Source organism: Heterodontus francisci, chromosome 3 (genome assembly GCF_036365525.1).
Source record: "Heterodontus francisci isolate sHetFra1 chromosome 3, sHetFra1.hap1, whole genome shotgun sequence".
Lineage (NCBI taxonomy): Eukaryota > Metazoa > Chordata > Chondrichthyes > Heterodontiformes > Heterodontidae > Heterodontus > Heterodontus francisci.
In genome coordinates, this window is record NC_090373.1 from 83748396 (window position 1) to 83761258 (window position 12863).

At 43.8% G+C, this 12863-nt stretch overlaps 1 protein-coding gene across 2 annotated transcripts in view; it reads right to left on the reverse strand.

Annotated features, from left to right (window-relative positions):
* Positions 1–437: 437 nt before the first annotated feature.
* The window catches only part of LOC137352417 (kinesin-like protein KIF3C), a 315850-nt gene continuing 303424 nt past the window's right edge, over positions 438–12863 (reverse strand). For both annotated transcript variants that reach the window (XM_068017813.1, XM_068017803.1), the window contains exons 8-9: positions 2318–2487; positions 438–1159 (exon numbers count right to left, since the gene is read on the reverse strand). In XM_068017813.1, the coding sequence (XP_067873914.1) occupies positions 1060–1159; positions 2318–2487 (270 nt within the window). In that variant the 3' untranslated portion in view covers positions 438–1059. The remainder of the gene's footprint in view (positions 1160–2317; positions 2488–12863) is intronic.

A 12863-nucleotide genomic window follows, 5' to 3' on the forward strand; every position in this document is an offset into this window, starting at 1 on the left:
TCCTTTAGCTTTCAATATGCTGTACATTCTACAAACAAGTGAAAGATTAATGCACCATTTACTTCTTTAGAACTGCAAAGCAAAAGTCTAATGTCATGGTTCTAGTAGTACCTAGGATTGTACCAGTGTCTTCCGCTTTACTAAAATGCATTGATAATAATTGTTTAAAGAGGTGGCAGCTAGGATTTGTGTGTTACATAGTGTAGGACAAAAGCAAAAATATTACTTTGTGGTTGGTCACTATGAACAATGTTTGATGCACAAGATAGGATTTTCATAATCAGCCTGTATTGAGACAATTTCATTTGTATCACAACCTCTTTATGTCTTTAAAAAAAATGAAGTCATGCTAATGCAGTTTACCGATCTTGAGTACATAGTATTTATTTTAATGCACAATAATGTAAAGTACCCTCATTCTCAGTTATAACAGTACCTGCGAGTAAATATTTCAAAATCTTTTTTAGAGCAACAGCAACATCAATTTAATTAGGAAACAAAAGTCCAACAAATTTACAAAGCGACATTACTGTTCTTAGAAATAAACATGGCAGGCAATCTGCTGCATTCTGCACCAGAGGACACACATCTTTCAAAATGGATTTTCAAACTGAATGACATTGGAAGGAAGGCTCGATTATACTGGAGAGGAGGGAATGAGGTTGAAGGAGTTGAGAATACTATAAATTTGAAGGCTTAGCAAATAAAATAAGAAAAAAAATGATCAATTATTCAAGCATTACTTCTGTTATGAACCAATTTCAAGGCCCAGTAGTGCTAAAAACATTTGATTCTCATACTCTGTAATTTTTGATTAAGCCTGAATGGGATAACAAGTCTCTTCAACAAGTCTCATACCATGTCTCTTTAATGCTGTATACCAGATTGTGTAGGATCTGAAACAATGCAGCAAAGCAAAGACTGATGAGAGACTGTCGAATCCAATGATATTCATTGAAAGTGAGAGACGTAAACCCTTTTACGGAGAGATACAGTGAGATGAGATGTAGGGAAGGGAAAGATAAAGAGTTAGAACAGGCACAACTATCACAGTATTCCTCATTGCGGCACTATCCCATGTGAATGAGAGAACAGTTGAGAGCCTGAAGCCAATGAAGAGAACGAGGCGGAGGAAGGTACTCGTCTCTCAGGCCTGGACCTAGAATATAAAAGGTAACAATTCATATAGATTTCATTTTTGCTTGGCAGATTATCTTGATAAGATACAATTTATTCCAAAAATTTGCAAGAATCCTACTTGCACATAATTAAGGCTGACACTCCAGTGCAGTACTAAGAGAGTGCTGCACTGTTGGAGGCGTCGTCTTTCCGATGAGATTTTAAACCGAGGCCTCATCTGCCCTTTCAGGTGGATGTAAAAGATTCCATGACACTATTTAAAGAAGAGCAGGGGTGTCCTGGGCAATATTTATTCCTCAACCAACATCACTAAAAGATTATCTGGTCATTATCTCATTGCTGCTTGTGGGATCTTGCAGTGTGTCAATTGGCTGTTGTGTTTCCTACATTAGAAAAGTGACTACACTTCAAAAGTACTTCATTGGCTGTAAAGAGCTGTGGGACATCCTGCAGTTGTGAAAGATGTGATATAAATGCAAGTTGCAAGATTATTGAAGAGGACATCCTGTCCTACACATGTGAGTGGTTTTCTCCTTAAAGATTACTAGTTCTGCTCGATTAAATGTGGCACCATTATGGTCTAAATGTATCTTCACAGGCAACTTCTTCAAGACAATGACTGATTTTCAGGATTTGTGGAATAAATTAGGAGGGAAGACTATTGAAACAAACATTACAAATGGGTCCAAGAGGCTCAAGATTGGACCAATTTTCCAGTGTGCAAGCTTGTTCCCAAAGCCTTATGGAGGGGATTTAAAACAGTGGCAGGCCAATTGGATGCTAGATCGGGTCAGGGGACTGAGGGAGGTAGGGAAAGGGGAAGAAAAGATCAGGGTCAATATGTTTCTGGAGATCGAAGGATACAATGAGAAGGTAGGTAAGTGAAGTAGAGATCAAGCAAAAGGGTTGGGCTTCTTGAGCCAAATGTTTTTTTTCCAGGTCCTAATTTATTTATTTTCTCATGACTTGTGAAAACACTTCCTGGATTACCATTGCTTTTATCAAGATTAACATGGTGGTACTGGCAGTTCATACCAGAGCAACAAATACACATTAAAATAATAATAATTGTGATAAAATTCCCCTGCTGTTTGGCACATGAGAGACCTCTTCGTAAGAAACTTAGTGAATTTTACCCTGAGATGATAACAACTGTTAAGATTTGAGAAATTCTCACCATGATCTTGATTTTCTAACCCTTGAACTGGCTGACCGATCTGGGAAAATGGAACTGCTATGATGTAGTTCTCCTCCAGTCGCTCCTTGTAGTGACCGTGACTGTGGGATCTCCAGCTCAAACACTGTGGGTGTTGCCATGTCTAATTCCAAGAACAGAATGTTTTCAGCCTAAACCAGATAGGGAACAAAATCATGAGTTACTCCAATTCTGCATCACAGATGAGCTGCATCATAAGTGTCCAAAATGTCACAGCTGTTCCAACATACTCCCACTGTAGCTTTGGCAGAAGTACACTGAAATGCCTCGAAACTAGACTGGGCCCTGTTACACTGGGCCCCAACACAGCTGTAAACTTTCTGGGAAGGCCATTTGGTGCAGAACGTCCACTTGTCCCTTATAAAGTCATCAACATGAAGGTGGGGGAACTATCTATGACAGAGTTCCCATGTCCCTGGATCTTCATTTGGACCTGATGCATAGTTAGCACAGGTACACTTGGTGAGACTGGATATGCTGGTTGAGCAAGGGCTGGCTCTGTGGACCAGTCTAGGTGCAGGCTAGACTTGAGGCTATGATCCCTGAAGACCTCAGCAATTTTGAAATGTATTTTTAAGGCGTTGTAATCCCACTCCAAATAACTGTAAAATAAAATTGCTTTTTGTTTTGAATCCCTTATCTATGGAGCCCTGACCTCGAAGTCCACATCTAAGCCCAGAAAAGATGTGGAACCATGAAATTTCCTGCTGCTGCTGCTCATGCAGCTCGTTTGAAAGGCTCCCTGGAGAGTGAAATGGTAGGGTGGAAACATAATTTAACTACTTGTGTCTTATGTGATTTTTTTTTCCCAATTCAAATAGAAGGTCCTAATTGTATATTGAAAGCACATCCCCATTCTAGACTTCCCTTGCCCAATATATATTGTTCCTTTAAACTGTTAATAATTTAATTATAACTAACGGCTATTAAAATCATGTTATTTGGTTAAAGCTCCTAACCTTTTTGTTTTCTTGAGAGATTGAAATCAAGTTGTCAGCTTGGCTCATTTGGTCATGTTCTTGTAGGTAGTTATTTTTTAATTCATTATCAAGATGTAGGCATCACTGGCAAGGCAGGCATTTATTGCCCTTCCCGAGTCACTCTGAGAAGCTGGTGTTGGGCCTTCTTATACCACAAGTGGTGTGATACAACTGAATGGCTTGCCAAGCCATGTCGTGGGCAGATAAGAATCAACCATGTTGGTGTGGGGCTGGAGTCACATGTAGGCCAAACATTAGTGAGTAAGTTGGCTTTCCAAGACAATTCAACATCTTCATGGTCACTTTTACTGACACCAGCTTTTTATTTCCAGATTTTAAAAAAAATCAAATTCAAATTCTCAAGTAGCCTTGGTGGGATTATGAACTCACGTTCTGCTGGATTATTAGTGCAGTCCAATTGTTTACTAGTCCAGTAATATAACACTAAACTATTATATCTGTTTGGGTTTAAGCTGTATTCCAGGATCTGAGCACAGAAACTAGACTGACTCAAAGTAATGCTGAGGGAATGTTACATTGTTACTGGTGCTGTTCCTGGGGGGAGATTTTAATCTGAGGCCTAATCTGTTCACTTGGGTGATACTGGGGCAATTCATGGCATTCCAAGCTATCGCAGGGACATATGCCACAGCAGCTGTCTACAGTGCATACCTGTATCATGGGACAGATACTATGGGAGAGAAATTTGTTTGTGTACCACTGCTTCTAAATATCAATGGTATCAATGAAGGACACCAACTGGGCTCACAGTACTGCCCTGCCCCCGGGAATTGCTGCAAGTCTGCATAGCACCCAGAAGAAGCGCTACGCAAATGAATTTCTCCCCATGTGTTTTCAAAGATCATTTCCTCACTTTCCCTGAAAGAATTTCCTTGAGTGTCAGGTGTCCCATGTATACATAACACCCATGTGGGCATCAGAGTTCCCCATCTCAATCCTATTGCCCACATACAAAGAAATTAATTAACGTTGATCATAAAAATACATGTCACTTCAGAGGGCAGTTAAGGGCTGGTGTGGCAACTTGTAACTTCATTAATATCCTGATATTAACAAGCTTGTTCATTTTTATGACAATCTGACAGCTTCATTGTCACTTCTACTGATACGAGGTTTTTATTTCCAGATATATTTTTGAGCTGAAATCAAATTTTCAAATTTCCAATGATCAGACAATGAGCTCAGGCTCTCTGATTTATTAATCTGTACATAACCACGACCTTACTGTATCTATTCATGAAAGTCTAAAGGGCCTGTGGCTTCATTGACTTAGTCAGCAATTTCCCTCCCTGCAGCTTATACCTATGCTTTTACTGGAAGATGGCCTTCAGTATCTTTGGTGCACCTCCTACACAACACCTCCAATTCTTCAGGATCAAAGATAGCAGTGTTACCAACAAGTCTTTTGTTGCCCACTTATCCACGTTTTTGTTCCTACTAGAGCTTAATGACCTAGCCTTGGATGTGCACGGCACAATTTCAAAATTTGCAGATGACACAGAACTTGGAATATTGTGAACTGTGAGGAGGATAGTGACAAACTTCAAGAGGACATAGGCAGGCTGGTGGACATGTGGCAGATTAAATTTAACGCAGATAAGTGTGAAGTAGTACATTTTGGTAGGAAGAACAAGGAGAGGCAATATAAAGGGTACAATTCCAAAGGGAGTCCAAGAACAAAGAGACCTGGGGGTATATGTGAACAAATCATTGAAGGTGCAGAACAGATTGAGAAAGTGGTTCAAAAGGCATATGGGCCTGGGCTTTATAAGTAAGCCATAGAATACAGAAGCAAGGAAGTTATGAGGAACCTCTGTAAAACACTGGTTCAGCTTCAACTGCAGTATTATGTCCAATTTTGGGCACTGCACTTTAGGAAGAATGTGAAGGCTGTAGAGAGGGTGCAGAAAATATTTACTAGAATGGTTCCGGGGCGAGGGACTTCAGTTACGTGGACAGATTGGAGAAGCCGGTATTGTTTTCCTTACAGAAGGTTGAGAAGAGATTTGATAGAGGTGTTCAAAGCCATGAGGTGTCTCGACAGAGTAGATAGAGAGAAACTGTTCCATAGGCGGAAGGGTTGAGAACTAGAGGACACTGATTTAAGGTGATTGGCAAAAGAACCAACAGCAACATAAGAAAAAATCTTTTTATGTAATGTGTGGTTAGGATGTGGAATGCACTATCTGAGAATGTGGTGGAAGTAGATTCAATTGTTTTTCAAAAGGGAATCGGATAAACACCCAAGAGAAAATTTGCAGGGCTGTGGGGAAAGGTTGGGGAGTGGGACTAACTGGGATGCTCTTGCAGACAGCTGGCGCAGACACGATGGGCCAAATGTCTTTCAGCTGTGCTGTAACCATTCTATTATCCTATTCTATGTTTCTCCTTTAATAGAGGAGTCATGAGTCTCCCTCCCCCACATGCTCCTGTCTTCAGAATTATCATTTCACCTGGACCCCTCCCTCTGGCCTCTTACCTTTACTAGGTCTTTTCATCGTCACGTTGGCAGTTCCCATTGCCTGTCTGAATTTCTATTCTCCCCTCATTCATACTAATCTACCTCCATATGAATTTGCAGCATTCTGTGATCTCAGGTTCAGCCCTGACATTGCCATTAAACCTGCTGACAAGGATGGTGCTGTTGTTGTTTGGTGAACAGACCTCTACCTTGCACAGTCTGAATGCCAACTCTCCCACAAATCTTCCTACCTTCACCTCTTCCTACCTTCCACTTGGAACATGACCCCAGTACTGAACATCAAGCTATTGATGGGATTGAAGGCTGATAAATCCCCAAGGACTGATGGTATGCATCCCAGAGTACTTAAGGAAGTGGCCCTAGAAATAGTGGATGCATTGGTGGTCATCTTCCAAGATTCCATAGACTCTGGAACAGTTCCTACAGATTGGACGGTAGCTAATGTAACTCCACTATTTAAAAAGGGAGGTAGAGAGAAAGCAGGGAATTATAGACCAGTCAGCCTGACGTCAGTAGTGGGGAAAATTCTAGAGTCCATTATCAAAGATTTTATAGCAGAGCACCTGGAGAATAGTGGTAGAATCGGACAGAGTCAGCATGGATTTACGAAAGGGAAACCATGCTTGACAAATCTACTAGAGTTCTTTGAGGATGTAACTAGCAGAGTTGATGAGGGGGAGCCAGTGGATGTGGTTTATTTGGACTTTCAGAAGGCTTTTGACAAAGTCCCACATAAGAGATTAGCATGTAAAATTAAAGCGCATGGGATTGGGGGTAGTGTATTGCGATGGATAGAAAATTGGTTGGCAGACAGGAAACAAAGAATAGGGATAAATGGGTCTTTTTCCGAATGACAGGCAGTGATTAGTGGGGATCGGTGCTAGGACCCCAGCTATTCACAATATATATTAATGATTTAGATGAGGGAACTAAATGTAATATCTCCAAATTTGCAGATGACACAAAGCTGGGTGGGAGGGTGTGTTGTGAGGAGGATGCAGAGAGGCTTCAGGATGATTTGGACAAGTTGAGTGAGTGGGCTAATGCATGGCAGATGCAGTATAATTTGGATAAATGTGAGGTAGCAAAAACAGGAAGGCAGATTATTATCTGAACGGCTATAAACTAAGAGAGGGGAATATGCAGCAAGACCTGGGTGTTCTCGTACACCAGTCGCTGAAGGTAAGCATGCAAGTCCAACAGGCGGTAAAAAAGGAAAATGGTATATTGGCCTTCATAGCGAGAGGATTTGAAATACAGGAGAAGGGATGTCTTGCTGCAATTATACAGGGCCTTGGTGAGGCCACACCTGGAATATTGTGTGCAGTTTTGGTCTCCTTATCTGAGGAAGGATGTTCTTGCTATAGAGGGAGTGCAGCAAAGGTTTACCAGACTGATTCCTGGGTTGGCGGGACTGACGTATGAGGAGAGATTGAGTCGGTTAGGATTATATTCGCTGGAGTTCAGAAGAGTGAGGGGAAATCTCATAGAAACCTATAAAATTCTAACAGGACTTGACAGGGTAGATGCAGGAAGGAAGTTCCCGATGGTGGGGGAGTCCAGAACCAGGGATCATAGTCTAAGGATATGGGGTAAACATTTCAGGACTGAGATGAGGAGAGTGGTGAGCCTGTGGAATTCGCTACCACAGAAAGCAGTTGAGGCCAAAATATAGTATGCTTTCAAGAAGGAGTTAGATATAGCTCTTGGGTCTAAAGGGATCAAAGGATATGGGGAGAAAGCAGGAACAGGTAACTGAGTTGGATGATCAGCCATGATCATAATGAATGGCGGAGCAAGCTCGAAGGACCGAATGGCCTACTCCTGCTCCTATTTTCTATGTTTCTGTCCTCAGCCTCCTGCATTGTTCCAATAAAGATTAATGGAAGCTTGAATAACAGGACCACATCTCGTTCAGAACTCCAAATTGAGTTCAACGATTTTAGATCATAACTGCTGCCATTTTTTGGCCAACAGTTGCTGGTAATGATTCTGCTGTTACCATTTACAAAGTCAAAGAAGAATATGAGATTGACCACCCTGCATTGGCCGAGGCACCGGAAACGACAAAGGCACACCCTGCCCAGTCAACCCTACAAAGTCCTGCTCACTAACATCTGGGGACTGGTGCCAAAATTGGGAGAGCTGTCCCACAGACTAATCAAGGAACAGCCTGGCATAGTCACACTCACCAAATCATATCTTAGATCCAATGTCTCAGACTCCTCCTTCACCATCCCTGGGTATGCCTTGTCCTACCGGCAGGACAGTGATGGCACAGTGGTGTACAGTGAGTGGCCCTGGGTGTCCTCAACATTAACCCCTAACTCCATGAAGTCTCATAGCATCAGGTCAACATGGGCGAGGAAACCTCCTGCTAATGACCATCTACTGCCCCCCACCACCTCAGCTGATGAATCAGTGCTCCTCCAGGTTGGACACCAGCTGGAAGAAGCACTGAGGGTAGCAAGGGTACAGAATGTACTCTGGGTGGGGAACTACTGATTGAGTTGGCCAAGTCCTGAAGGACATATCTGCCAGACTGGGCCTGTGGCAGGTTGTGAGAGAACCAACAAGGGAAAAAACCGACTTGACCTCACAAATTTACCTGTCACTGATGCATCTGTCCATGACAGTATTCCTTATCTTCTTATACCGTAGGAGTGACCACAGTATAGTCCTTGTAGAGACAAAGTCCCACCTTCACATTGAGGCATCCTCCATCATGTTGTGTAGCACTACCACCGTGCTAAATGGGATAGATTTCAAACAGATTTAGCACCTCAAAACTGAGCATCCATGAGGTGCTGTAGGCCATCAGCAGCAGCAAAATTGTATTCAACCACAATCTGTAACCTCACGGCCCAGCATATCCTTCAATCTATCATTACCATCAAGCCAAGAGATTAAACCCGGTTCAATGAGCGGTATAGGAGATGCACCAGGCATACCTAAAAATGAGGTGCCAATCTGGTGAAGCTACAACATGGGACTACTTGCATGCTAAACAGCAGAAGCAGCATGCGACGGACAGGGCTAAGCGATTCCACAACCAATGGATCAGATCTAAACTCTGCAGTCCTGCCGCATCCAGCCGTGAACGGTGGTGGACAATTAAGCAACTAACTGGAGAAGGCGTCTCCACAAATATCCCCATCCTCAATGATGGGGGAGCCCAGCACATCAGTGCAAAACATAAGGCTGAAGCATTTGCAACAATCTTCAGCCAGAAGTGCCAAGTTGATGATCCATCTCGGCCTCCTGCTGAAGTCCTCAGCATCACAGATGCCAGTCTTCAGCCAATTCAATACACTCCACGTGATATCAAGAAATGACTGAAGGCCTAGATACTGCAAAAGCTATGGGACCTGACAATATTCTGGCCATAGAACTGAAGACAAGTGCTCCAGAACTTGCCGCGCCCCGAGCCAAGCTGTTCCAGTAGAGCTACATTACTGGCATCTTCGGCAATGTGGAAAATTGCCCAGGAACAACCTGTTCTCAAAATGCCGAACAAATCCAACCCGGCCAATTGTCACCCCATCAGTCTACTCTTGATCATCAGCAAAGTGATTGAAGATGTCGTAACAGTGCTATCAAGTGACACTTACTCAGCAAAACCTGCTGAGTGGCTCAGTTTGGGTTCCGCCAGGGCCACTCAGCTCCTGATCTCATTACAGCCTTGGTCCAAATATGGAAAAAAGAGCTGAACTCCAGAGCTGAAGCGAGAGTGACTGCTCTTGACATCAAGGCAGCATTTGACCGAATATGGCATCAAGGAGCCCCAGCAAAATTAAATCAGGGGAAAACTCTCCACTGGTTGGAGTCATACCCAGCACAAAGGAAGAAGGTTGTGATTGTTGGAGGCCAAACATCTCAGTCCCAGGGCATCACTGCAAGAGTTCCTCAGGGTAGTGTCCTAGGGCCAACCATCTTCAGCTGTTTCATTAAAGACCGTCCCTCCATCATAAGGTCAGATGTGGGGATGTTCGCTGATGATTGCACAAGGTTCAGTACCATGATGTAGATATGGAACTGAGAGAGAGAGACTGTGAGGTTCTTGAGCAAATTGTCATAGGGAGTGACAAGGTATTGGAGGTTTTGGAAGGCTGAAAAGTGGACAAATCTTCAGGTCCGGATGATTTGTGTCCCAGGATGCTGTGGGAGGCAAGGGTGGAGATTGCAGGGGCTCTGACCCAAATTTTTAATTCCTCTCTGGCCATGGGGGAGGTGCCAGAGGACTGGAGAACAGCTAATGTGGTCCCACTATTTAAGAAAGGTTGTAGAGATAAGCCAGGGAACTACAGACCAGTGAGTCTCACGTCAGTGGTAGGGAAACTATTGGAGAAAATTCTGAAGGAGAGAATCTATCTCCACTTGGAGAGGCAAAATTTAATTAGGAATAGTCAGCATAGCTTTGTCAGAGGGAGGTCGTGCCTAACAAATTTGATTGAATTTTTTGAGCATGTGACCAGGTGTGTAGATGAGGGTAGTGCAGTTGATGTAGTTTACATGGATTTCAGCAAAGCCTTTGACAAGGTCCCACATGGGAGACTTATCAAGAAAGCAAATGCACATGGGATACAAGGTAACTTGATAAGGTGGATTCAAAATTGGCTTAGCTGTAGGAGACAGAGAGTGATGACAGACGGCTATTTTAGTGACTGGAAGCCAGTGTCCAGTGGCGTACTGCAGGGATCTGTGCTGGGTCTCTATTGTTTGTCATTTATATAAACGACATAGATGACTATGTGGGGGGTAGGATCAGTAAGTTCGCGGATGACACAAAGATTGGCCGAGTGGTTAACAGTGAGGTGGAGTGTCTTAGGTTACAGGAAGATATAGACGGGATGGTCAAATGGGCAGAAAAGTGGCAGATGGAATTTAACGCTGAAAAGTGTGAGGTGATACACTTTGGAAGGAGTAATGTGACACGGAAGTATTCAATGAATGGCCTGACATTGGGAAGTTCCGAGGAACAAAGGGACCTTGGCGTGTTTGTCCATAGATCTCTGAAGGCAGAAGGGCAGGTTAATAGGGTGGTGAAAAAGGCATATGTGACACTTGCCTTTATCAATTGAGGCATAGATTACAAAAGCAGGGAGGTCATGTTGGAGTTGTACAGAACTTTGGTAAGGCCACAGCTGGAGTACTGTGTGCAATTCTGGTCGCCATATTATAGGAAGGATGTGATTGCATTGGAGGGGGGTGCAGAGGCGTTTCACCAGGATGTTGCCTGGGATGGAACATTTAAGCTATGAGGAGAGGTTGGATAGGCTTGGGTTGTTTTCGCTGGAGCAGAGAAGACTGAGGGGTGACCTGATCGAGGCGTACAAGATTATGAGGGGCATGGACGGGGTGGATAGGGAGCAGCTGTTCCCCTTAGTTGAAAGGTCAGTTACGAGGGGTCACAAGTTTAAGGTGAGGGGCGGGAGGTTTAAGGGGTACTTGAGGAAGAACCTTTTTTACCCAGAGGGTGGTGACAGTCTGGAATGCACTGCCTGGGAGGGTGGTAGAGGCGGGTTGCCTTACATCCTTTAAAAAGTACCTGGATGAGCACTTGGCACGTCATAACATTCAAGGCTATGGGCCAAGTGCTGGCAAATGGGATTCGGTAGACAGGTCAGGTGTTTTAATGCATCGGTGCAGACACGATGGGCCGAAGGTCCTCTTCTGCACTGTATTATTCTGTGATTCTGTGATTCATTTGCTACTCCTCAGATTCTGAAGCAGTCTGTGCCCACATGCAGCAAGACCTGGACAACATTCAGGCTTTGGCTGATAAGTGGCAAGTAACATTCATGCCACACAAGTGACAGGCAATGATCATCTCCAAGAAAAGAGTATCTAACCATCTACTGTTCACATTTAATGGCATTACCATTGCTGACTACACCACTATCAACATCCTGGGGGTTACCATTGACCAGAAACGGAACTGGACCAGCCACATAAATACTGTGGCTACAAGTGCAGGTCAGAGGCTGGGAATTCTGTGGTGACTAACTCGCCTCCTGACTCCCCAAAGCCTGTCCAACATCTAGAAGGCACAAGTCAGAAGTGTGATGGAATGCACTCCACTTGCCTGGATGAGTGCAGCTCAAGAAGCTCAGCACCATCCAGGACAAAGCAGCACGCTGGATCAGCAGCCCGTCCAGCACCTAAAACATTCACTCCCTCCACCACCGGCACACAGTGGCAGCAGTGTGCACCATATACAAGATGCACTGCTGCAACTCACCAAGGCCTCTTTGACAGCATCTTCCAAACCCATGACCTCTACCACCTAGAAGGAGAAGGGCAGCAGGTGCATGGGAACACCACCACCTGCAAGTTCCCCTCCAAGCCACACACCATCCTGACTTGGAACTATATCGCTATTTCTTCACTGTTGCTGGGTCAAAATCCTGGAACTCCCTTCCTAACAGCAGTGCGGGTGTACCTATACCAGTTGGACTGTCGCAGTTCAAGAAGGTGGCTCACCACCACCTTCTCAAGGGCAATTCGAGATGGGCAACAAAGCGACACTCACATCCCAAGAACAAATAATAAATAAGAATTACAGCTCCTCTGGACTCATCTTTTGTTTCTCTTCATGTCCCATAACCATATCTTTTTGTCTTGCAACATCATCCCTCTTGTTAGTTAATCTTTCCTGCCTATAACAGACCTTCCCTTTTGTTCTTCCTTCTCTCCCCACTTTCCCAGCCTCTGTACTTGCTCTAAAAGCCTATTCCAGCTCTAACTTTTTCCAGTTCTGACAAAAGGTTAATGACCTGAAATCATAACTCTGTTTCTCTCTCCATTACTTAGAGTGCAGGAACAGGCCATTCAGCCCAATCAATTCATGTTGTTGTTCCACACAAGCCTCCTCCCACCCTTCTTCAACTAACCCATCAACATATCCTTATATTCCTTTCTCCCTCATGTGCTTATCTAGCTTCCCCGTAAATGTATCTACATTATTCACCTCAACAACTCCTAGTGGTCGCAGGCTCCACATTCTAACCACTCTCTGGTTAAA